General features: G+C 48.0%; 1 protein-coding gene across 7 annotated transcripts in view; it reads right to left on the bottom strand.

Annotated features, from left to right (window-relative positions):
* Mprip (myosin phosphatase Rho interacting protein) overlaps window positions 1-24324 on the bottom strand; it is a 130913-nt gene that overhangs the window by 36039 nt on the left and 70550 nt on the right. For 3 of the 7 annotated variants that reach the window (XM_057773901.1, XM_057773900.1, XM_057773899.1), the window contains exons 4-11: window positions 19635-19786; window positions 16055-16139; window positions 11401-11638; window positions 9940-10450; window positions 6386-6527; window positions 5577-5684; window positions 3780-3836; window positions 2827-2895 (exon numbers count right to left, since the gene is read on the bottom strand). In XM_057773901.1, coding sequence (XP_057629884.1) covers window positions 2827-2895; window positions 3780-3836; window positions 5577-5684; window positions 6386-6527; window positions 9940-10450; window positions 11401-11638; window positions 16055-16139; window positions 19635-19786 — 1362 coding nt within the window. The remainder of the gene's footprint in view (window positions 1-2826; window positions 2896-3779; window positions 3837-5576; window positions 5685-6385; window positions 6528-9939; window positions 10451-11400; window positions 11639-16054; window positions 16140-19634; window positions 19787-24324) is intronic. The other 4 variants (XM_057773902.1, XM_057773905.1, XM_057773904.1 and 1 more) reach the window with 2 other exon arrangements.

Below are 24324 nucleotides of genomic sequence, written 5' to 3'. Positions count from 1 at the left end.
AGTTTCATGAAAATGCCTGCCAAACCCTCAAAATTGAGTGATCAGAGCTTATTTGTCAGCTGCTTCTACAAATAAGTGGTTAATTATACAGATATGCTTCCGTAAGGTTTGGCAAGCAGTTGAGTGACTGACAGACAGTTCCCATTTAAAGAACAATAAAAGCAGGCTAGCAAGGGATCCTCAGTAAAGGTGCTTCCCACATGAGCCTGATAGTCCAAGTTCCATCCCCAGATTTAGAGCAGGAAAGAGCTGACTTCACAGTTATCCTATGATGTCTACAAGAGAGCTGTGGCATGTGTGTACCCCCACACAGATCATACACACACACCACACACGTAATAACAAAAGTTAAAAACGAATACTAAAGAGATGAGACATTCAAAGGTTGCAACTTAAAAACATCAAGCACACATCTTTAATCCAGCACTTGGGAGGCAGGGGCAGGAGGATCTCTGTGAGTTCCAGATCAGGCTGCTCTACAGAGCGAGTTCCAGGATAGCTAGGACTATACACACAGAGAACAATGTCTTGAAAAACCAAAAATAAAATAATAATAATAATGTAAAAACCAAAGATAGCTGGGCGGTGGTGGTGTATGCCTTTAATCCCAGCATTTGGGAGGCAGAAACAAGTGGATCTCTGTGAGTTCAAGGCCAGCTTGGTCTACAAAGCGAGTTCCAGAACAGCTAGGATAGTTATACAGAGAAACCCTGTCTCGAAAAATCAAAACAAACAAATACAAAACAAAAAACCAACAACAAAATCCAAATATATACTTATATATAAAGTCATAAATAAATAAATAAATAAATAAATAGCAAAATAAATGAACAAATGGTCTATTTTGTTGTTTTTAAACATCATTGACTGTAAAGTAATAATACAGGCCAGGTCCACTGACTGTTGGTACAATTTGACTTTGGCCTATTGCCAAGGCATTGGTTGTTTTATGTAATTCTGCTTCTGTGTAATCAGTGTTATGTCAACACAGTTCTGTTAGTAGTATAGTATTGACTCTCAATACATTCTACTCTAGAGGCTGGTATTTTGGCAAGTAAAGGTGCTTATGACCAAACCTGATGACCTGAGTTCAAGGCCTGAATCTACTTGGTAGGACAGAACTAAATCCTACAAGCTGACCTCTATTATCCATGCTGCAGCACATCTGTGCACAATAAAAACAAAGTTGGTGTGGGAAGTCCTTCTGTCTATGCTTTGCTTTTATTGGTTAATGAATGAAGCTCTTTTTGACAGTGGCTTAGCAGAACAGGGCAAGGTGGAAGTTCCTAGCAGAAAGAGGAGAGAGTAGGCAGAGTCAATGAGAGGCCATGGAGCTACCAGAGGAGAAAGACGCAAGCTGCTAGTTGGAACCTTGACGGTAGGCCATGACTCTTGTGGTAAAATATAAAATAATAGGAATGTATTAATTTAAAATATAACAGCTAGTTAGAAATATGCTTAAGCTATTGGCCAAACAACATTGCAATTAATACAGATTTCTGTGTGATTATTTCTGGAGTCTGGGTGGCAGGGAAATGAACAAACAGCCTCTGACAACAAAAGTTTTAAACCGGGCAGTGGTGCACACCTTTAATCCCACCACTTGAGAGATAAAGTCAGGCAGATCTCTGTGAGTTTGAAGCTAGTCTGTTCTACAGTGAGGACAGTCAGGACTTCCCAGAGAAACTCTGTCTCGAAAAACCAAACCAAACCACCCCCTCACCCCAAACCATCCAGTTTGGAGTACTGGTTATACTTTGCTCAAAGCTTACGATGTCCACAATCTGGATCTGCTTAGCTCACCAACAGCCTTCCTCCTTAGGCCATGGAGGCTAATGACAAGAATTTAAATACACAAACCAGCCCAAGAGATTCTTTTCCTTTTTCTATTATACAAGCATAGAATGGCAATTGTGAGATTCTTGAAGATGGATGGGTGATTCTGAAGGATGCCAGATGAAATTAACAGGGAAAAATCAGAACACAGCTTTGTCAGGTTGTTCAAAAGACCTTTTGGTAGGTGAAGAAAAGCACCCCTTCTAGTGTTGTTCCAGGGGTGGCAGGGAAATGACTCATCAGATAAAAGCACCTGCTGCCAAGTCCATCCCTAGGACCAACATGGATAGAAAGAGAGAACTGACTCCCACAAGTTGTCCTACGGCATCCACTAATGTCCCATGGCACAGTGTTTTTCCCTACACCCTAACACACACAGAAAATATTTTTTAATCTAAGTTTCTCTACCACAACAAAGTAGAACAAGATCTAAGTTAATTTGTCCAGTGACTGAATTCACCACAACCCTTTTGCTAAAAACCAAAGACAAAACTAGACCTGAGTTCACCCTGAGTACTAATTTAATTGTTTTAGTTATTTAGTCTTTGGATGTATTTGTATGAGTATTTATTTGTATGTGTGTATGCCAGTGTGTAACATGTACACCTGAAGCCTGTGAAGGTCAGAAGAGGGCATCAGATCCCTAGAACTGGAGTTACAGATAGTTGTGACCCACTATGTGGGTGCTGGAAACCAACCCAGGTCCTTTACAAAAACAAATTCTCGTAACAGCTGAGCCATCACTCCAGTCCCACTTCATTGTTCTTGAAAGAATACAGAAAAGAGACTGACCAAAAGCCACTACACCAAGAAAACCAATTCAAGGCCTCAGAGGATGACTACAATGCCTACAGTGGGAAACAGTTCTGCTATCAAAGCTGGATCGACTGTGTGCACTGAGACTCGGACACCTGAGGCAATAGACCACCTTTTCAGATACAGTTTAGCCCTGTACATTTAGATGCCAGTTTTGCCTTGCAGTTTTCTCACCTCCTCAGCCACAGAATCCCTGTAGTATCTCAGGCTCTGATCGGCCAGGACAAACCAGTGTTTCTTCCACTAAAGGAGAGAAAATAAACATCCAACTATTCTGCAACATACCTGATGCCCCTCTTTGACCCCAGCTAAATCTAGGCACTCTGGAGAGCACAGGTAAAGCAGGCAACAAACAGATGACTGTTCTGGCAGGCAGCCATGCACTCGTGACCTCAGGGAGGCCCTGGTTAAGATGCACTCCAGCAATGAGGCAGTGCAGAACTGTGGGCCTCGGCCAGCTCTGAGCCCAGGGTGTAGTAGGTGACTGGTGCTTTGCAGTCCTTCATCCTAACTTCAGAGGCTGCAGACAGTTCTGCTGGGTCTATCACACAGAAAGGTGGCTGTGAAAAGGGTGCTGAGAGGCACAACCACTTGGCTGATAGACCAGATGTGTGAGCCCCACTGTGTCAGCAGGTACAAACTAACCTGCTAAAGTCCCAATCTTCACTCTGAGGAAGGGAACTTGAGTCTTCAGGCAAGGCCAAGGGCATTTGATATGGTGGAAGAAGGAGAAAGAGGGGATGCTTTGGCATAGTCTCCAAAGGCAAAAAGGAGCTAAGACAGTAGAGGGGTTTTTATGGACCTCTAAGGCAAGGACCGAATATGCTCCAGGTCAAATGGGGCTTTGTTTGGACTTGATAATATTCACAATTCTCAGGGCCTAATGGCACCCCTAAAACTGAGATGGCTGCCTTGAATGGATACTCAAGCTGGCTCACAGCCATACGCTGGCTGGTCTTGGCTGGGAAAACCTGACTCTTAAGAACTTTTAGGAGCTAGTACTGTAGGATGTCCGTAGGCCAAGGACATGAATCAAGGCTCAAAGACCCTGCCATGGACAAGACAAGCCTGGTCTTATACCTGTTCCCCCGTCCTCCAGGCCTCAGCACTTACACACACACACTCACCTGGCCATCCTCATATTGCTTGGTTAGCCAGCCTTTCTTGAAATTCAGTAGGTCAGGCTGAGGAAGAAAAAAGAACAGCTCAAGGGAAACCACCATGGGTCCCCAGTAATGGACAAACCATGTCCAACCGGGTTGTTTTCATCTAGATGAAGTAGCAGCAGAAACAGTTTTTACCACCTACCAGATAAGCCTGCCCCCTCTTTTGCCCCAACATTGCTGCCCAGAGGCATATGCCCCTGAGGAGGGAGTTGAGGGACAAAGAGAGAGTACAGCCTCATTTAACTTAGGCACCGGAACACAGGCTGCCTGGTTGCTCTGAGATCTCTATTCCAGCTTATCCAGGGCTTGTGTGCATCCTGCCTTGGGGCACAGAAGAGGCCCCAATGGAGAGTTCCCAGGCACTGAATGTACAGGGGGACACCTGCAGTACCAGCTGAAAGGGGAATCCAAAAGCTCCCGCGGAGGTTGCAGAAGGACTGAAGGCCAGAAGCCTGAGAGGCAGACCACGCCTGGGGTGGAGAAAGCAGTGGCAGCAACCTTGTCCAACTTTCAGGCTGCTCTTCTACCATGAGGAAGTTCAGTCTTATTCCCTATACAGGAAGATAGGTCAGGGACTACCAGCAGACCTGAGTGGGTGCTGGCTCTACTTAGGAGCAGCCTGCATTCTGCTGGGGACTGGTTCTCATCTGCTACATAGTACACCTGGAAGGCAAGGCTTTGAAGACCCCAGCCACCCCTTCTGTGGTCCCCAGCACTTAGGTCTTCCACAGCTGTCCTGATCAGAAACTGGCTTTGATGTCTCTTACTACTCCAAGGACAGGGAGTGATCCAGAGAAATGACAACAATAAGGACAGGCATCCTGGGAGTTCCTGCTCCATTGTGGAGAGGCCATAGTAGACTCCTGCCTTGCCCCAACAGACCATGGTAGATGAGGCATCCCTCTGTGGAGCCTTGCTGTAACCCATGCTTCATAAGACTTCCTTCTACAAGAATTGTTTGAAGTATCAACAGAAATGGAGACATTTTAGGATGCCCCAGCACAGAGACCTGTACAAAAGGAGATCTCTTTTTGGTGTGCACAGTTGTTGCTGCTTCATGAGACTTGGGATGCAGGCCTGCTCACTGTCTTTCTGGCTTCCCCTGCTGAGCTGCGGATCTATGAGAGACTCTTAAACTTTCTGCTGTGGTTGTCACTGCTGTTGTGCCTGACTCAGGGAATGGTGGAGGTTGGTCCCTGTGGGTCTTTTCTCCCCAGGCCTCTGGTAGTTAGTTGCCAGGAAAAGTGGCTACCAGCTGAGTTGACAGAGAAACTGCTCTGCCTGGGGTATGAGAGCTGGTGAGTGTGCCTTGTCTCCGGGGAGGCTGTAGACTGTTGAGAAACCAGGCCGAACTTTGTCTGCAGCTTCATTCCTGTACATACTCTCAAATGGGACAAATTGTCAGTACAGTGTTGCTCCTGTTCCAAAGTGCCAACAAAAACAAACATCAAAAGCAGGACAGCAGAAGTCAAGTTTGGGCTTTACACCTGCATTGGCCCAGCAGCCTCCTGTGCACAGAGACTTCCATGTGCTACTTAGGGTGCCACATCGCCCCCAGTCCTGTTGGGCCCAGGAGGGGAAGAACGGTCAGTTTCCAATGGGTTGCAGACCAGTGGGGCACTCACAGGCATGAGGGTGGTACAGAGGGAGGACCGGTGTGGACATATAGACATAAATGGACAGTGGCCCAGAGTGGCCAGAAGCAGCAGTGGTAGTGGCACAGATCTCCAGAGAACTTGGCACGAAGCCTGGGCTCACCGTCATGGAGGATTCTGTGGACCTCCTGTCCAATGACTTGGCTCTTCGGTGTGGAGACAGGGGACAAGCATCTGAGAGAGGAGCTGTGGGGGCTTCACTGGCAAAGTCCTGTGGCAGAGAGCAGCCACCCATCAGTATGGCCCAGGACAGTTTGGGTAGGCATAGGGGCAACATGTTGGGTAGTTCATCCCTCCTTGAGCGGGGCAGTGCTCTGTCTAGGCCCCACAGCAGATTCTGGGATGACCCATATCCTGGCATACTTGGGTCAGTGGAGCAGCCTTTTCTGGTCATCAATGTCCTGGCCCTACCCAATTTTGCAGCTTCTCAGGTTACAGAAGAGAGCAGGTATTTCGTGAGCAACAAAGAAATTGGAAAGATGGACTTGGGTACAGCAGCAGGCCACAGAAGAGGCAGGTGGGCAAGAGGCTGGAGGAGTCTGGGAGGAGGACTGCTGAGGTCTGATGGACCTTGTGGGCCAAGCAGAGAATGAGGGTCATTCCAAAAACAAAACAAGGAAAGGTGTCATTTGGCTTTGTTCCCGTGGCCTCAGTGGGAAGAAACTGTGCTAGTTACACCTGGGATCTAAAATTCACTGAAGCATCCTGTGGCACAGAAGGCTGATGCTGCAGGAGGGAGAGATGAGGAAGACAGGCTGGTGCTCAAGAGGCTAACTGAAGGAGAACGAAGAGTGGAGGCCCAGAAGAAATATGTCCCTGGTAAAGTGTAGGACTCAGAGCATGTAGGACAGTGTGTTCCCCAGACCCAAGCCATGCTGCCAAAGGCCCCACTTAGCCCACACTGGAGCTCACCCGCTTTCTAGGGATGGCCCGTTTCTCACTGCGGCCCTGACGAGTGTCACTTGATGGAGTGGTCATAATCAGCATGTTGGTTTCCATGTGCTCTGCCTTTTCAATGTCCAAGGCCTCAAATTTCTCAATTACCTGGGACCTCCTACAAAAGAGGACATGAAGCTGCTAAACCAGAGTCTCCCTGTTTCCAAGGTGGGCTAGGTCTCAAGTCCAGTAGGGGGTCCTGTAGTCACCTTGCACACCTGGCCTACCTCACTGGGCTCCAGTGCTAGCCTTCCTGCTGGCATGTGAGGCACCCTTCACAAAGTACTGATAGGACTTTGGGTACAGATTCAGTCTACTTGAGCTCCATTTGTACCCCCCTTCATGGTGAGCTGGAGCAGCAACAGAACCCTTCCACACTGGGCCTGCACTGGCCCTGCCCACCACTGGACTCATACAGCATGGTACCGTGGTAACCTCCCTGAGTCAGACACAGTAAACGTCAACCACCACCTCCGCACACACTGCGCCCCGCATGGGGTGCTCAAATTTAGCAAGATAAAGGCCCGTGAATTAACAGTTTCTGCTAACATTAAGAGGAATCAAAATCAAAACAAAACAAAGTAGTTGATTTCATGTGAAAGGCCAGTGGCCTCATCAGGTGGTCTGCGGCTGAGACGACGGAGCTGAGATGGAAGCGAAGCAGGTGGAGATGGCGCGAACGCCACAGTGACACAGCAGAGGGTGGAGAGGGCAAGACCTGAAAGAAAACAAGGCTGGGAAATGAATGAACAGAAAAAGACTGTTTTTAAAATTCAAATCATGATAAATCAAAGTTATCTAAAGATTTAAAGCAGCAAAACCCCAAGGTAATGGCTGAAGAGAAAAACCCATGATCACCCCATAGCTTGAGGAGTCACCGTGGCGGGATTAGGCAAAAGGCTTGGCCTGCCTACCTGGGGTCTGAGAGCTGATTTAAACCTGCTGGGAGGACCTTCTCACCAAACCTGAGGCCTGCTCTCCTAGGGACACCTTACTCCCTCAGAATGGCATGACTTGTTCTGAAAGAGTGGTGAGGAGCTAAGGGGACGTGATAAAGGTTCCTCCCAGGAAATTCTCTTTTCAGGGATCACTACAATCTACCTTGAGAGGGCTTTTCCTCAGGAAGTTAAGAGGCCAAGGGCAGGCAGCCAGGATTTAGGAGGGCTTCTGGGCACTCTGCCTCCACGCTCAGAACTGTTAGAAGACTGGTGTGAGTTAGCCTGCTGGCCTAGAGAAGGAGGCGGACTGTGAGAGCAGTTAAGCTAAGCGGCTGCTGAAGTGCAGCCAAGGTGTCTTGCACAGCCAGACTGCTGCAGGAAGATCTGCATAGCCACTGCCCTTGGGGCTACTGCTTTTTCTTGGTCTGAAAGCACTGTATCTGGCTAGAGGACTTCAGGCCCCAGAATAGGAGGAGGGTTGTGTCAGGCTAGGATGGCATGCATGATAAGGGTTTGTAGGGTTCCAAGCAGAGTAGCCAACATAAAAAATAGGAGGCACTTGCTATAGCTGCTTGACATGGACACCAAGAGATGCTGTGAGACCACGGGCTTGGGCAACTTCTGTATAACTAACTGGTTCTCTGTTGCTAAGCTGGTGTTTCTGAAGTAACAGATGTCATAGAAACTGCCTCACTCAGGTGGAACTGACAGGTGTACATCTCACATGGGAAGATGGAGGGGCCAGGGTTCCCAGGGGATGGGGTTATTTTCTGTTAGTTACTAACAGTGTTGTAAGGACCACAGCTTTCCCACACTTAACAGACACGGGCCTAAGAACTGTCTAAGAACTCCTCAAAGGCTCTGAAGTCTCAAGAGTAAATTCAAAGCTCAGAGCTGCTGCTCCTCTCAGGTGGGGCTTCTTACAGGCCTACCAAGATTTCTAGAACTGGCTTTATGGTTTCAACTGCCTGGTTTGTCCTGGCTACCACTCAATGCAAAGTGGCTGACATCTTGTCACCCTAACCTATCAGGGACAAGGATCCAGTCCAGTACTAGGTGGACTACTTGGGCCTCAGATAACAGTCCTCAAAGAGCAACACCAACCAGCGAAATCATTCAGAAAGGGATAGTTACAGGGTTAATGTGCAGAAGTAGTCCAGTACCAACACCAGCAGAAACCCATTCCCACAGTGGCAAAGAACATGCAGGAATAAAGCCTTGAGACTGCATCTATCTCTGGCAGGCAGACAAGAATGCTTTCAAAATTAAGTTCTTTAACAAGTGGCCAAGCCAAGCAGGTGTGCAAATTGTTAACTCTGGCCTGGCACTAACTTAAGGTATAGTCAACCCCATTTTGGAATCACTAGATCATAGTCTGTCCACTAGCCAGTGCAAACCCTCCCCTGCCCACCCTGCAGGCCTCCTTAATTGTTAGCAAGACCTGTTATCCCAAATGCTTAAAAGGAATCATGAGCTCTGGTCCTGGGTCCTAGCATGGGAAAGGACTTTCTGCTAAAGGTCTATCATTTGCTATTATTCATTATGAAGGGTGGGAGGTCACTCAACTTTTTGAGCCTCACGTTTTCACGTCCATGAATCAAGAGGAATAGGTGCCTTACTAAGCCACCATTGGACTGTGAAGATAGTCAGTTATACGGAATGCCAGGGAGCCATGAAACACTCAGTGTCCACTGCCTACCTGAGGATCCATAAGCCATTTGAACAAGCTAGTTTGGGTGTTAAAATAACTGTGAGTTGTGAAAGGGGACAAGAGAAAGAAAGTCCTTCTCAATCTCATCTTGCTCCTAACCCTGACTGACCATCAGCCCGCACTCAGGGCAGGGAAGACAGTCAGGATATTTCTGGAGTTGCTTTTCTGAACAGAGAACGTCTTTGTAAACCTAGCGAAAGCTGGCTCCCTCCCCCCCCCCCCCCCCAGCAAAATGACACATGTGTTTCTAACCTTTCCTGGGGATAGCGATGGGCCTTTAAAATCTGTCTGGTGTTAGGTAAGAAACCTGGCATGGACACAAAACCCAGCTCACAGATGTGACAGAGAATTTGGGAGTGGGTGGGTGTGGGCACAGCTCCAAGCTTGGGACAGCAGGGCAAGGGAAAAGCAGCAGGAGCCATATCTTTTCAGCAGTAAGTGCTACATTTCTGCCGCTGGTGGGAAGCCATGCCAGCAAAGCCAGTGGTACTCGGGACACCTGGAGCTTTTCAGGCTGCCTTTTGTATCCTCGTGGGAAGAACCTGTGTTGCCCTCTCACTTTCTTGTGTCCTCTGCCAACTGTAGAACTGTCAGCATAAGGAGGGGCTGGTTCCTAACTGCAGCTCTGGGAGTCTTCTCCGAGAACAGAAGTAGTCCAAGAGTAAGATTCAGCCACCTAGGGCCTGATCTGGGAAGCACCAACTTAGAGCAGCCAGCCCGCAGGCACTTAGTCCTGTATCTGGCGCTGAGTTGAGAACTGGTGCCGCAGTCCAGGGCCCCGAGAGAAAGTGCTCCATATACTAAACATAAATCATGTTCCCGAGGTACACTTGCGTGTTATGTATGCATACATGAATTTAGCCCTCCAGCATCCTCCTTACCTCCGCTCGTTGCCAAATAGACGGGCCACCTCTTCCCTGCCAGGGCTCCGGGCCCGAGTCCTACGCTCCAACCGCCTTCTCTCCACCTGGAAGGCTTCTCGATGGCTGATCCGGATGGCCTTAGGGACGTCGGCCAGGGCGGCATACTGCCTGCTGGCTTTAAAGGCAAAGGTGCTCCCCAGTATCTCTGTTCCCCACCCCCCAGCACTGCTGGAGTCCATGTGGTTGGGCGGCCTGTTGGCATCACCCATGCTGTCAGGGCAGATGCTGTAGACCATGCGACTTGGGGCTGGAAGACCTGGGGAGTGAAGGGGGTGGCTGAGTTCCTGTGAAGGCGATCCAGGACAACCATACCTGCTGTGTGGGGTGCTGGGGCTGGGTGGAGAGAGTGGTGGAGGCAGCTGCTCCTCAGCCCTCAGGTCCTGCTTGGCCTTCTCCAAGGAGAAGTAGCCACTCTCTACCCGTACTTTCCGACCACTATCCACACGGTCCCCACTCATGGTGCTTTCATCTGGAAGAGAAGAGGAAGCTTGCTCAGACTGCTGCCAGTTCTGTCACGATAACTTTCTAAAAGCCTGCACATGATCAACTAGGAGATAGATGCCTCAACACCATCCACCTTCACACTCCACAGCTACGATATGGGGTAGAGGTGGAAGGAGAGCACTGTAGGCAGAAAAGGATCATCCATCTGTATTGCCTTTACTCCAGTCTGCTCACTTGCAGTCAGGCTGGCAAGTAGGCCTTTTGTATACAGTTTTGGTGGGGAAGCATTTTATCAGACCACAGGAGGAAACCAACAAACAAGACACCTTTCAGGCTCTTAGTACATTTTCAAGGTAGGGAGGAGGGCTTTTGTTGGCATGAAATGGAGCACAAGGATTGTGGATTGGTGTATGTGTTGAAGAACGCAGATTGAGGGAGGCAGCGATAGAAACTTTAGTTCTGCTGGGGCATCACAGCATACTAAGAGGAGAGGGCATAGTAATGTTAATAGGTTCCTCCCTGGCCCTTCTTCCTTCTAGCCAGGGGCTGAGCAAGAATGTAACAACGAGGAGAGGGGCAGTATTGCCCTGACTGCACCTCTCTAAAGACAGGCGGCAACTAGCCTAGTGGGTTCTAAGAGCTAATGTAATAGGAACTGTGGGACAGGAACAGAGGCAGAACAGAGTGTCTGTAGTTCTCCTGAGGCCGACAGAGTAGGTGCTACACTTTTTTCCTTCACAGGTGGGGTGGAGAGGCCAAACTGAAGTTCACAAGCCAGGAACCCAGTCATGCTAAGCCAGTGCTACCCAGAACTGATACAGAGAAGTACAGAGGGAGGAAAAGTTCAGGGCCTATGACTGAGCTCCTGTATCACATTCCCAGTGTCATTCCTGCCCACTGGATGGGGTCCCACTCCCGCAGTACAAGATGGATCACTGCAACAAGTGGGTCCACAGCTGATCAGCTACTGCTTACCTTCTTTGCTTTCTGGCCCTGGTTCCCGTGGGGTGCAAGCAGCAGGAGGCAGGCTTTGGCTGGGACTCTGAGCTGGATTCAAGCTGTTCCCATCAGGCTGGTCTTTGGCTCTCATTTCTTCCTGCCAGAGTGTGGATTTGGTGGTAGGAACTTTCTCGGCACTGGGAATGCTGCTACTGCTGCTGCCACTGCCACCACCAGTGCTGCTCGTGACAGCCATCTTAGCAGGCCCAGGCTCCTGGAGAGATAACAATGGGGGGTGGCAGCATATGAGCATATAGCCCAGGCTAGCTCCCGTCCTGGCTGCTAAATTACAAGGAATACAAGGCTAGTAAAATAGTGTTCGAGAATGGAAAGCTGTTCTTTTCCTGATTGTTCTCTGTGGAACCACAGTGTCTTGTCCAAGGGGCCTTGCAGAGAGAAGATCCTGGGTTTCTACCAGAGCCATGTCATCAAGCATGTAGAAACTCTGTATATCACTAGACAGTGCCTAGAATAGCAGCCCAGTTAATAAGGGTGAGTTCACAGGAGTTGAATTAGGGTCTGCCATTCCTAAACCCTCAGGCACTTGAAACATAAACAAAGGGAGACAGGACAAGGCAAAAAAGAACACTCTTCTGACAGAGGCCCACTGCAACCAAGATCATTGGAGTAAATGCAGAAAATAGATTCCATAGCACCCTGTGGTCTTACTCACTCCTAAATTTGAATGAAATACCAGGGATGATGTGGAAGAGTTACTGAAATAAGACAACACTAAGGCCTGAACAGTTGCTCATCCACATAAGGAAAACCTATCCCATGGCTGGGCAGTGGTGGTACAAACATTTAATCATAGTACTCAGGAGGCAGAGGTAGGCTGATCTCTGAGTTTGAGGCCAGCCTAGTCTACAGAGAGAGTTCCAGGACAGCCAGGACTACACAGAGAAATCCTAGCTTAAAAAAACAAAACAATAGCAACAACAACAACAACAACAACAAAAACTAATAAAATAAAAAAAAATCCTATCCCGTGTTGATGATTTGTGGAGGTAAAGCTTTTAGGATATGGTTAGGTCATTCCTCTTTAATGGAATCAGTACCCTATAAAAGAGGCCCAAGCTATCTACACTGGTTCTTCCACCATGTGTGAGAGAACTAGGAAGTTGGCACCTTAACCTTGTACTTCCTTGTCTCCAGAATTCTGAGAAAACAACAGTGTCTATTGTTTCAGCCTCTCAGTCTGTGACATTTTGTGACTAGCATCAGGAATCATGTAAGACACACCATCCCACTCAAGCCTGTACACTCACACCTGTCACATGCACACTTTGTTCTCATGCACAAGCTGTTCTTTATTGGTAGCCCAAGTCATTTCCCAGTTTTCCCAGGGCACAAAAGCAATATGGCCTTGAGGAAAAGGGGTCTGGGGGTAGGGGTGGGGGGTAGGCTAAACTCAAAAGACGCAGAAATCTAGTTTCTAAGTAATAAGAGAGTTGGACTCTTTAGATGCTGAGCGCAGATAAGGATGGGAATCTCAGCCGTCCTGCAGTACCCACTCTTGCCTGCTGAGGGGGCTGCCAAGAGGATGGTTTCGGTCAATAACTATCTTGCCACAAAGAGGTGGTGATATATAACTATCTACCTCCCACTCCCATCTGGTCTCATGCCACAGAACTGGGCCTGACCCACACCTCTGACCCACAAGGAGCTTGTTCTATCTTCTGGAGGATGGGTAAAGGTTCCCCTATCCTTGGGCAAGATCCTTTGGTTAAATTTCAAACCCTGAGACAAACTGCTGAGGTGCCTATTTAACATATCAAAGCAGACCTGGCCTTCAGGTTATCCCAATATCCCTCAGTCCCTACCAGTTACAGGGTACAGGTGGTATACCTCACCCCCTACCTTAAACTTCTTCAGCCCAGAGGCTGGGCTGCCCTTCCCCCAGAGGCTCTTCCTTATATAGTACAGCCATTTTGGTTATTCCACCTCTTTTGTACCTTTGGTTTCTGCACCTTGTCATCGTCATACCTCCCCCCACCCGCAGGGCCAATGGCCCAGCTCAGTCTGCTCATGTCTACCATGTCTACTCTGGACTCTCCCAGATGTCTCTGCCTCTGGCTATGCTCTCCCATGTATCTATAAGAAACTTTCTTCCACCATGCCTGGGAGCCATGTTCTTTCTTTCCTTTTTTTTTTTTTGGTTTTTCGAGACAGGGTTTCTCTGTAGCTTTGGTGCCTGTCCTGGAACTAGCTCTTGTAGACCAGGCTGGTCTCGAACTCCCAGAGATCCGCCTGCCTCTGCCTCCCGAGTGCTGGGATTAAAGGCGTGCGCCACCACCGCCCGGCCTTTCTTTCCTTTTTATTTATTTTTTCATTCACTTTTTCTTTTGAGCAGGTGGATGAGAAATATAATTGGGTGGATGTGGACACGCAAGGGGTTGTAGAGGCACACACTGCACAGAGCCAGCCTGGGTTAGCAGAGGTTGCAGGCACCTAGGTTCACTGCACCAAATCCTCAGCAGCCAGCTGTCATGTTTCTGCTGTTAACACGGTAATGAACCCTGGCTGCTATCATAGGCACTCAGAAGAGCTTCTAGAGGCAAGAAAAAAGGGAGTAAGCTCCTCCTTGAGGGGTACCTTTTTCTACTTTTCTGGCATGAAAATGGAAGAGGGGCCACAGTGAGGAGGAAGGAAGGGTCCTGCTTTGAAATAGAGGGCAGCTGAGGCCCTACAGAAACCAAAAATCCTAGGGAAGGAAGGACAGGGAATGTTCAACATATCCAGATACAGAGCAAGGGCATCACCCAGGTCTTTGCCAAAGGCCTAGAGCCTTGGCAGGGAATGGGGGGGAGGGAGGCGGTCAGAGAAGAGAACCACTCTCCCAAGTTCCATGTGGGCAACAGACCTGGGGAGAGCTAGGGGACTCTTCCTATGGCCATGCCTTTGGGTGACTCCTGTTTCCCTCTCCTCTAGGCCTTCTCTTGAGGAGCATATGTATGATGGCCGTCACCTCTTTAGGAACAAACTGAAGTTAGTTAGACACGGTGGAAACCAAGGCTTCCAGTTCTCAGTGATCTAAACAAAAATTCTTCTAGGCTTGTGCAGGTCCATGGGAGAGAGGAGGAAATAGAGCTTCATGCTCACCCACAGAACCATAAGGGCCACACAAATGCCTATGGCAGCAGACTGTGTATGTGTGTGGGGTGTACCCAGAAACTTCAATCCAAATGCAGTCCTTGTCTCTCTCCTGAGGCCAACCAGAGGTCAGTTGTAGAGAAGGGGAGAGGCAGTGCCATAACACTGACTGAAGAGACTGGGAACTCAATGCCCGGGCTCTGAGGCATATCCTCAGGGAAGGGGTGACTTCCCTGTCTTGGGATCATAGGACTCTTTCTATTTGCTACAGAGTTGGAGTCTAGTCACAGGACAGCATCACTTGGAAAGGACAAAGTTGTGGGGGAGGGGACACATCCAAATTTCTAGCCTGACCCAAGCTGTCTCCTGTACATGGGGAGTTACCTTATTTGGAGGCAGAAGCTCTGTGCTGCAGTGTTTCCAAGGAATCACCATGGAAACAAGGCGTAACCCTAACCACTGTTATTCAGCCAGAACTTTTCCCCCTCAAAGCAGGCAGCTTGGGGATTTGAGCATTAATTGCTGCTCCATAGCAGAAGGTTCTACTTTCAGTTTCCCGGAAACTGACTGCATGTTTTCATTTCTCTGATTACATGTTTTAATGACTACTAGTTAGGGGCACTGCTCTCCAGAGAAGGCTGGCTTAGGTGCCCTTTGGGCATCTTTGGTAAAGATGATATGCAGGATGGATGGTGGTCAATGGAGGGCAGGCCTGAGCTGCACCTTGCTAGGAAGAGAAACTGTCCACAACAGTCCTAGGGATGTGGGGACCAGGCCAGCCTCTCTTTGCTTCCACAGGACCCTGGCTTTGTGATGCCCAGAAGACCTATCTTGCTCATTCTCAGGACTAGCTTAATTTATCTAATGTAGGCCAAAACCCTGGTGAGGGCAACATTTGGTACAGAGGGAAAAAGATGAACACTAAGTACCTATAACCACCCTATCCAAATGCCCTTGCTGGAAATTCATAATGGTGATTTCACCCTTCCAGAGCCCAAGGGTGTGGTGAACACAGCAAGAATGGGAGCAGAGCCCTTCTGTCCATGAGCCCAGAATACCAGTTAGGAAAAGGGAGGGAATAAGAAAGGGTGGGACAGTGGGAGAAAGGGAAGGACTGTCCCAGTCACCTAGCTCTGGTCACAGTCAAAGCAGGGACCCTCCCGGGCTCACCTTCCTTATTGCTTAGCCTGCTATCTACAGGCACACTTCTTTGACTGTGGCAGAAGAACAGACCACTCTGCCCTTCTCAGAGGCTGACAAGATGGGCAGGGAAGGGTCACAAGCTAAGCTGCTATTGCTTGGCATTTGCCGTCTGGCCTGAAATTTCCTGAAGACAGCCCAGGACATTCTAGCAGCCTATTCTGCTTAGTGATTTAGAGAGGATGACATATGGCCTATGACTCCTAAAGTATAGGCAGGAGGGAGGAGGTGGCATGCAAGTTGTGACCACCTCAGCCCTAGCCAGACCTTTCCCCATTCTCTTGCCCTCACTTCTTCCTAGGCCCAGCTCCACTAGGGGACAGGCCAACCAGCCTACCTGTGCGGTGGGTGGCTCTACTTTCCGTTTCTTCTTCTGGTTCTGCTTGTTGGTTCTGGGATACACCATGAGCATCTCTAGCCACCTGCAAAGAAGAGAGGAGAAATAGCACCAGGTAAATCCCTGGCTTTTAGGATCTATGACTCCAGGCCTTGCTGGAGTGGTAGAGACCTCCATCCCTTAGGTGCCCTTTCTGGAGAGACCTATTCAGTGGTCTCAGTAGTAACACTGAGCAGGTTACCCCAAATCAGAGGGCAGAAGTTGGGTGAGACTCTCTCACAGAGCAAGCCAGGTAAAGTACAGGCTGTATGAGGATTAGGCCAGACAATGACCCTATTCCACGGCCACCATGGGCTCAAAGCAAGAAGACTTCTCCATTCTGACAAAGTGGCAGGGTCCATCAAAGGTATTACAGAATGGAGGGACATCACTGTTCCATTACTGACCCTATTCTCAGGACCTAGTCTCAACTTTAAAATATCCTTCCAGATTTGGATTTGGCAAGTGCACAGCCAGGCAATGACTGGCAGATAATTAGGGCTTTGGAGCAGATACTAAAGGAGAAAATTGGAAGTTATATCAACAAAGTTCCCATGGCGGGTCACCTCAGGAGTGAGAGGCTAATCAAGACTACTACTCACACAGGAAACATGCCAGGTCCCAGGTTTGAACAAGGTCACACAGTTGCCAAGTATTCTTCACCAAAGCCTGTATTTTAGAAAGCCATTCTGGGCCAGCAATGGAAAGCAAGGAGAGAGAAAGAGCTATAGGCAAAAGGTTAGGACCCCTGATCTGGTAATGCCACTATGCCTTGGGTACTCCAGAATTTCAGAAGGACCATAACATAAAGGTAAGAGGGCTTGCTTCTGAAATCTGGTCTCAGTCATGACCAAGTGGGGCACAGCCCTCTCTCTAGACAAGCAGTAGCTGTAGGAATCACAAGAGAGACAGGGCTCCGAACTTCACAAAACACAAGGGCCCATGATGGGTCCAGGCCTGCGGTAGTGATGGTGGTGGCCACATTCCTGTACTTATCAGTACCCGTGGAGCAAAGAAGGGCTCCTTGAGGTGCTTCTATAATTTGGGTTTGCTGCAGGAAGGGAAGAGAAGCAACCAGTTGCTTTTTGGAGTAGTCCTGGGAGCTGGAAGCTAGGGAAGCCAAGTTTTGTGCAGGGAACTACAGTTGCTACACAAAGGACTACTAGTCCAACTCAACCCACGCCCAGAGATGCACAAGCTGCTAAGAGCACAAAGGCCTACTTTTTCAGAGTCCTGTTGGTCACTTCTCCACGATCCCAAAGAAAGGAAGGAGTTACATCTGGAAGATTAGCAGATGGACAGGCTTCCCAGTGCATGGAGCCCCCATCCTCCTGCTCCATCCTTTTCTTTCCAGGAAGACTGGATCTTGGAACCGCTCTATATCACTTGATATTTCTGTCCGATACTTGAGGATCCGTGATTGAAGGGAGTGACTCCTACAACTTCATCAGAATCCCAGGTCAAGATACCTTCCCACCGGGGCCTCCAGGTATGTGGGGCACAGGGCAGGGGTTGTACAACCAACCTCCAGAGTGCGCAAATATCCACTGTCACCAGGGAGCCTTGGCAGGGTGCATTCATCAAGTGGAACTGGACTGCTCAGCTACCTAGGGACTTGGGAAGTGTTTAAGGAAGAGAAGCCTGGGACATTTGGTCACTGCTAAGCAAGGGACAGAGCTGTCAGGGCCGAGGCATAATGGAACTGGTCTACATTCCTATATCTCCCTTCTTGCTACCATGTAAAACAAAACAACAAAACAAGGTCTTGCTACATAGCCCAGATTGTTGGGCTGTCCTAGAACTGCTGACCCTCTTCTTTCCTTAGTATCCCAAATCTGGAATTTCAGGTGTCTGCTGCCATACTCAGCAACATGTGACTCTGACAAGGAAGCCCAGTGGGATGTACCCAACATACTCAGACATGTTAGAAATGTGAAGAACAATCCAGTGAAGAGATGGGGATCAGTTAGTGACATGAGGTTGGTGGGTACCAAGTTTCTCCAGTTCCCAAAGGCAGAGCTAGGTCAGTAAGAATGAGAGAGTGGGCAGAGCTGATGGCAGGGCAGGGAGTAAAGAATCCTAGCCTCTGGGTGAGCCAGAAAGCAAACACGAGCCCCAATCAATCCTCTGGAGAAGCTGTGTCAGTATGGTCCCAGCAGCCTGGAAGTCACTCATGGCATGAGAGAACTAGAGAATGAACCACCCACTTCCTTCAGCAAATCTGGGGGGAAAAAAGGCAGGGAGGAAGGCTGAGTAGGTGGTAGATGTCTCTGCTTTACCCCCTCCAATTTGGTGAAAGTATCTTCTCCTTAGGAACTGGTTTTGATGTGACCAGAGCATGTAGGCCAATGGGGCCTGGAGTACAGAGATGAAGAGCCATGATAGCCTTGGCGAGGGAATCGCCATTAGAGGAGACAGAGAAAATGAGGAAAAGCACTTGCTCTTGGAACATTTGCGTCATGCCTGACTTCTATGGGTACCAAAGATCCCAGCATGTGGGCAAGACTACAGAAGCTGCTGCTTGGGTCAGAAGAGGGCTTTCAGGAAGGAGAGGAGAGAAAGAGCTTCGGGTAGCCTGCTATAACTATGGCCATGACACAGACTTACCAATAAGCTGTGAATCGTGGGGAGTATTAGTCAGCATACACAATTCTGAAACTACAGGCTGCTTGGTGGCACCTTGGTCAGTTAATGATCATCAATAACCATGTCTACCTAGCAGGCCACCATGGTACATGCTGACAAAAGAAGACAACAGAGGAATGACCAAGGAGAGTGTCTCAGAGTAAAGCCAGGACCCCAAGGTAGTTCTCAAAGGGATCAGTCAGACAGATGCTAAACATCACCTCTCTGAACCACATGGCATCACTAACCCAGTTCCAGATACTCCCAGCTTGTCCTGAAAAACCTCAGACTTCCTTTTCAATCCCAAATGCCACTGGGGTCTTCCTTAGATCCAAGCCTAGGAGGGTGAGCATCCCTAGGAAAACTCACTTGGGACAGGCGTGCTGGAACAGGCCAGGTAACACCAGGTGCAGCCAGGCGGACAGAAGGTCACTCACACCTGACTGCTCTCCTGTTTCTGATCCTCTGATTCCTTGACATAGAGCAAAGGTTCATCAGAAGCCCCTGGAATCCTTAAATCTGATGTTCTGGGTCAAACTCAGGAAGACACATAAAGTACTCCTCCACACTGTCCGCAGAAGCTTGAAAAGGAGAATTCTTAGTCACCCAGCAGAGAATATCCCTTGACCAGTACTGGCTGACTTCCTGAACAGCCTCACTAGAGATACAGTCTTCCAAAGGTTTGACACACCTGTCCTCTTTCAACCTTATAGGATGATGGGGTTCATCACTGAGAAAATACATGCATGTGCATCACCTGGAGTTTTCAGTGCTACATAGGATGTGTGAGGGGTGTGTGGGGTGGTGGTGGCGGGCACCAACCAGTGAAGAATTCTGAAGAACACTCAGCAGCTCTGGAATCTGGAGAATTGAGTGGACAAGCAGACAGTGCTTCTTGTGGGTCTGGGCAACTTACCCACTGATGATCTCCTTGGTCTCTGCCCTGATAAAATGTTCCTTGTCGGGCGTCAGAATGCAGAGGGAGAACTTCTGCCCAGTGCGGGCCTCCCCATCCACCACATCTGTGCACTGGTTCATGTTGATGGTGCCCTGAGGGAGGGTGGTAGGCTGCAAGTACAAAACAAGTCATTCAAAAGAGGTAGTGTCAGGTTCCATAGCCCCCAGCAGTCCTTCAGTCCTTGGCCCTCAAGTACTACTTCCTATCCACCCATCCATGGTGGGGAAGACCAAGCTGGATACCTAGCTGGATTAGAGCAGTGTCCTGGCTTGCACTGGAGGAGGAGCAGGACAGTGAGAGAACAGCTCCGTGAAGACTGCTGGGGAGAACAGGAGGCTAAGATCCCAGTCTCAGATTCAATGCCAAGCTGAGTTTTGTTTTGTTTTGTCTTTTGTTTTTTAAGACATAAGGAGGTGAACAGAAGAGAACCACACCCCTGAGCCCTAGCTCTGAGGCTGGGAAATAGACCCAAAGACCCACAGACCCACACCTAAACATGCCATGGCTTTAAGGAGCCCTACAGAGACTTCTTGAAGGGCTAGGGATAGACACATGCACACACAGACACACAAATGCACAGTTAAGACACCAAAATAAAGAAAACTAAAATCAGAAAAGGAAGGCGTTGAGAGAATCCCACTGAAGTGAAGGGCTGGTGAGAGATCTCCATAAAGAAGCCAGAACTGTTAGCCTCACAAGGCCCCTAAACACAGATGTTCTGGGAAGGCAGACAGGGTGCTATGTATCCTATCATGCCCATTTTTTACATTGCCAGATCCTATAGGGAAACACTGTCAGTCTGTTCCAGAAGCCACAGGTGGGTAGGCTTTGGGGCAGACAGCAACTTCTCACCTAATTCCCCAAGGCCTACTACTTGAAGGGCTTCCTTTCTTACCACTAAGTGTATGGAGCAGCAGTTGGTCTGCCTTCCTCTATAGCTCTATGGGATCCATTTTTACCAAGATCCTGCTGACTAAGGCTAAGGGTGAGGCCTTGTCTGAGAGCAGGGAATGAAGCCGGGTACCCACACTGAGCTCAGAACCACCAACCCATGAGTTACATCTGTCAAGTGTGTGTTAGGCAGGCTCTTTCCAGTTAAGGTCATCAGAATGATCCAAGAGTTTCTAACTTGCTTGATGTAGACTCAGGGAGTGTGTGTGCGTGTGTGTAAGACACACACCATGATGACAGGGATGACGCAGTACTAGAATAGAGGGTTCTTACCCACACAAGGTCCATGATAGCCTTTCCATGGCTGGAAGTTGGACCCCCTAACTGGTGAGCCTTTGAGCTCAAGAGCACATACCCTCAGGAAGGGTATATTAAGAGGGCCCAGCCCAGCTCTGCAACAGAGTCAGTCCTGCAACCCTAGCAGGGCTTCTCGGCAACCAGTGGACAGAGATAGTAGTCTAATACCCAGTCTTGCCTAGATTCAGAGCCTGGTCTTTCTGGATGGGGAGACCCAGGATAGGGTCCTAATTTTCCTCGCCTTTTCTTTCCAGTGCCAGTCCTTCTAGTCCATGTCAGTTTTAATCATTGGCCCTCTCTAGTATGCTTCAAAAACCTGGTTTGGTTAAATTGTGCTTTAAGAATTCTTCATCCCTGCACAAGGCACACCTTATTTCTGAGACAGAAGAGAAAAAAACTAATGCTATGGGTATTGGGAAGACAGAATGACAAGCTGTGTAGAGAGCTAGGGGGTGGTCAGATAGAAAGATTGCAAGAGATGCCTCTTCTGCCCTGCTGCTGGAACTCCATTCCAATCCTTGAGATTAAAGTACTGACAGTCAAGGCCAGATGTGGTGGTCTTAATCACAGCACTTGGGAGGCAGAGGCAGGTGGATCTCTGTGAATTCGAGGCTAGCCTGGTCTACAAAGCGACTTCCAGGACAGCCAGGACTGTTACACAGAGAAACCCTGTCTCAAACAAAACAAAACAAAACAACAACACTCCAACAACACAGCAATGGCCACGATGGATTTCAGATCTATGTCAATAGAGTATGAAATATGACAATATATCATGCAAAAAGATTAAGTGGGGATGATAAAACATATCAACAAAAATCTTGTTATTTCTTTCTCAAGGTCATTCAAGGATTCAGTGTCACCAAACTGCTCAGGTCCCTATAGCCCTACTTTCCCCTCTTGCACAGCAACAGTCTGTACTACACTTGACCATGAGCCAAAGACCCTAACTTAGAGCTGAGTATCGCCATGGTCTAACCTTTCAACCTCTCTAACTCCCGGGCCTCAGCTCTATTTCCTTTAGAAAGGGTTACAAAATGGTCCATAGAAGGCAAAAACAGCCAGGTAGGCATGTAAGTCGGCACACATCTGTAATTCCAGTACCTGGGAGGCAGAGGCAAGAGGACTGATGAAAGTCCAAGGACAACCGGGCTAGCCAGGGCTGAAAGAATGACATAAACTAGGATAGGACAGGAGGAAATTAGCATTCACTTTTAACTAGTGTCTTTGATGCCTCTCCCATTGCCCCCTTATCAGAAGTGTGTGTGGGGAGGAATTACTGAATCCTGACACATATACAATAGGAACAATCAGAGAATACTATAGGAGGAAGGGGTAGCTATGGTTCTAGAGCCCAATCCACTCACAGGGCTTTCAATGAGATGGGAAGAAACTGTTCCAAAATTAAATTCTCTCATTTATAGCTAACTTCTTTTTAATGGAGCTTTACTAAAAATTAATTTATAGCACACAACTTACCTGTTTACAGAGTATAGTATATTCAGCATTTACAGAACTGTACAATACTCACCCCTATAAACCTCAGGCCATTAGCCATCATTTCCCTCTGTCTCCCTCCCACTTCTCTGCCTCTGAAGAGTTATTCCTCCAATATTTTATACAAACAGAACCACATGGTGTGCAACCCTTTGTGTCTGGAAGCTCCTTCCTTACCCACACTCTGAAGGTTCAACAAACCACCTTTTTGCCCAGGCTGAATAGCCATCTACCATGTAGATGGACCCCATTTTGCTTTTTTACTTTACCAGTGATAGAAATCTGAGTTGTTTCCATTTAGAACTGCTGTGAACAGTATTGCTGAACACTCATGTTCACATGTTTGAATGGCCACATACTTTTACTGCTCTCATGTAGATAGCTAAATGTAGAATTGCTTGGTCAAACGGAAACTGTATGTTTAACTCTTTCAAACGCAACAGACTATTTTCTGAAGTGGCTGAATCACTTGACTATCAGCTGTGAAAAGCTCTGGAATTATACAAACAAAAACCTCCCCTCTAACCTCTTGGGTGTAGTGTGCCACAGTATGCATGGTGTCAGCCCTTACCTTCCACTTTTTTGAGACCGGTCTCTTTATTGTTTACCACTGCATGAACAAGGGAAGCTAACACTCAAGTTTTTAGGGATTCCTATGTTCCACTTCCCATTTCATCCTTAGAGTGATGGATGTATACTGGCACGCCCAGTTCAATGTGGATTCTGGGGATCTGAACTCAAGCCCGCACACTTGTGGGGCAAGTGCTCTACCCACTGGACCATCCACCTCACTACATACTAACTTCCCCCACTTTAACTGGCCTTCTTTTTAATGGGAGTAGCATAAATGGCAGCCTAATAAAGATATTATGAAAGCTACTTTTTTCAAGTTTTTACATTTATTTATTTAGTATGTGTGTGCGTGTGCGCGCACAGTACAAGTGTGGAGGCCAGAGAACAAGCTTCAGGAGTTGGTTCTTCCCTTCTACTGTGTGATCCTTGGGACTGAATTCAGGTTTACCTCATTTGAGCCAACTTGTGACTCTCACTTTTATTTTTAAAATTAGTTTACAAAATAATAGGTTTCCATCTGGGGTTTTGACACCTAGTTCATTTTTATTGATTCTCACCCCCCCACACTCACCCCCTTCTCCCTGCCTCATCCACTACTGTGCCTGTCTGGACTCAGTATTATTAATCCGTCTACTTTGCTCTATTATTTCTCTCATTCTTCCCCCTTAGAGACTGTTTCTTTCCCCTAGTCTTTTTAGTTCCCTAGCCTTTGCCCACATGTCTCCTACATGACTACACATATTTAACAGCCAGAGCTAGGATCTGTACATAGGAGATAATCTTGTGGGATCGTCTTTTTGAGCAGGGATTACCTCACTTAAGCAATGTTTTTCGGTTCCATCCATTTTCCTGAAAATTTCATAATCTTATTTTTCTTATTACTCCTCAATAAAATTCTATTGTATACATGTATCACAACTATTCTGAGACTCCATCTTACTCTGGTAAGAATGGTAACCAAGAAAATGACAATAAGTACTGGTGAGGATATGGAGAAGGAGGGACTCTTAACTCAGTGATGGGAGTGTGAGTAAGTGCAGCCACTACAGAAATGTGGAGGCTTCTAAAAAAAATTAAACCACAGAACTCCCTTATGACCAGCCATGCCACTCGTAGGCTAGGGAGGTGCTAAAGAATGTCTTTACTACAGAAACATCTGCATGCTCACATCTATCTGATGGAGGAAGGTCATTGGCTAATAAAGAAACTGCCTTGGCCCATTTGATTGGCCAGCCTTTAGGTGGGTGGAATAAACAGAATAGAATGCTGGGAGGAAGAGGAAGTGAGCTCAGATGCCATTTCCTCTCCTCTCTGGGCCAGACATGATGAA

Source organism: Chionomys nivalis, chromosome 7 (assembly GCF_950005125.1).
Source record: "Chionomys nivalis chromosome 7, mChiNiv1.1, whole genome shotgun sequence".
NCBI classification, from domain to species: Eukaryota; Metazoa; Chordata; class Mammalia; order Rodentia; family Cricetidae; genus Chionomys; species Chionomys nivalis.
The sequence above is the reverse complement of the archived record's forward strand: the minus strand, read 5'-3'. Positions and strand labels throughout refer to the sequence as shown.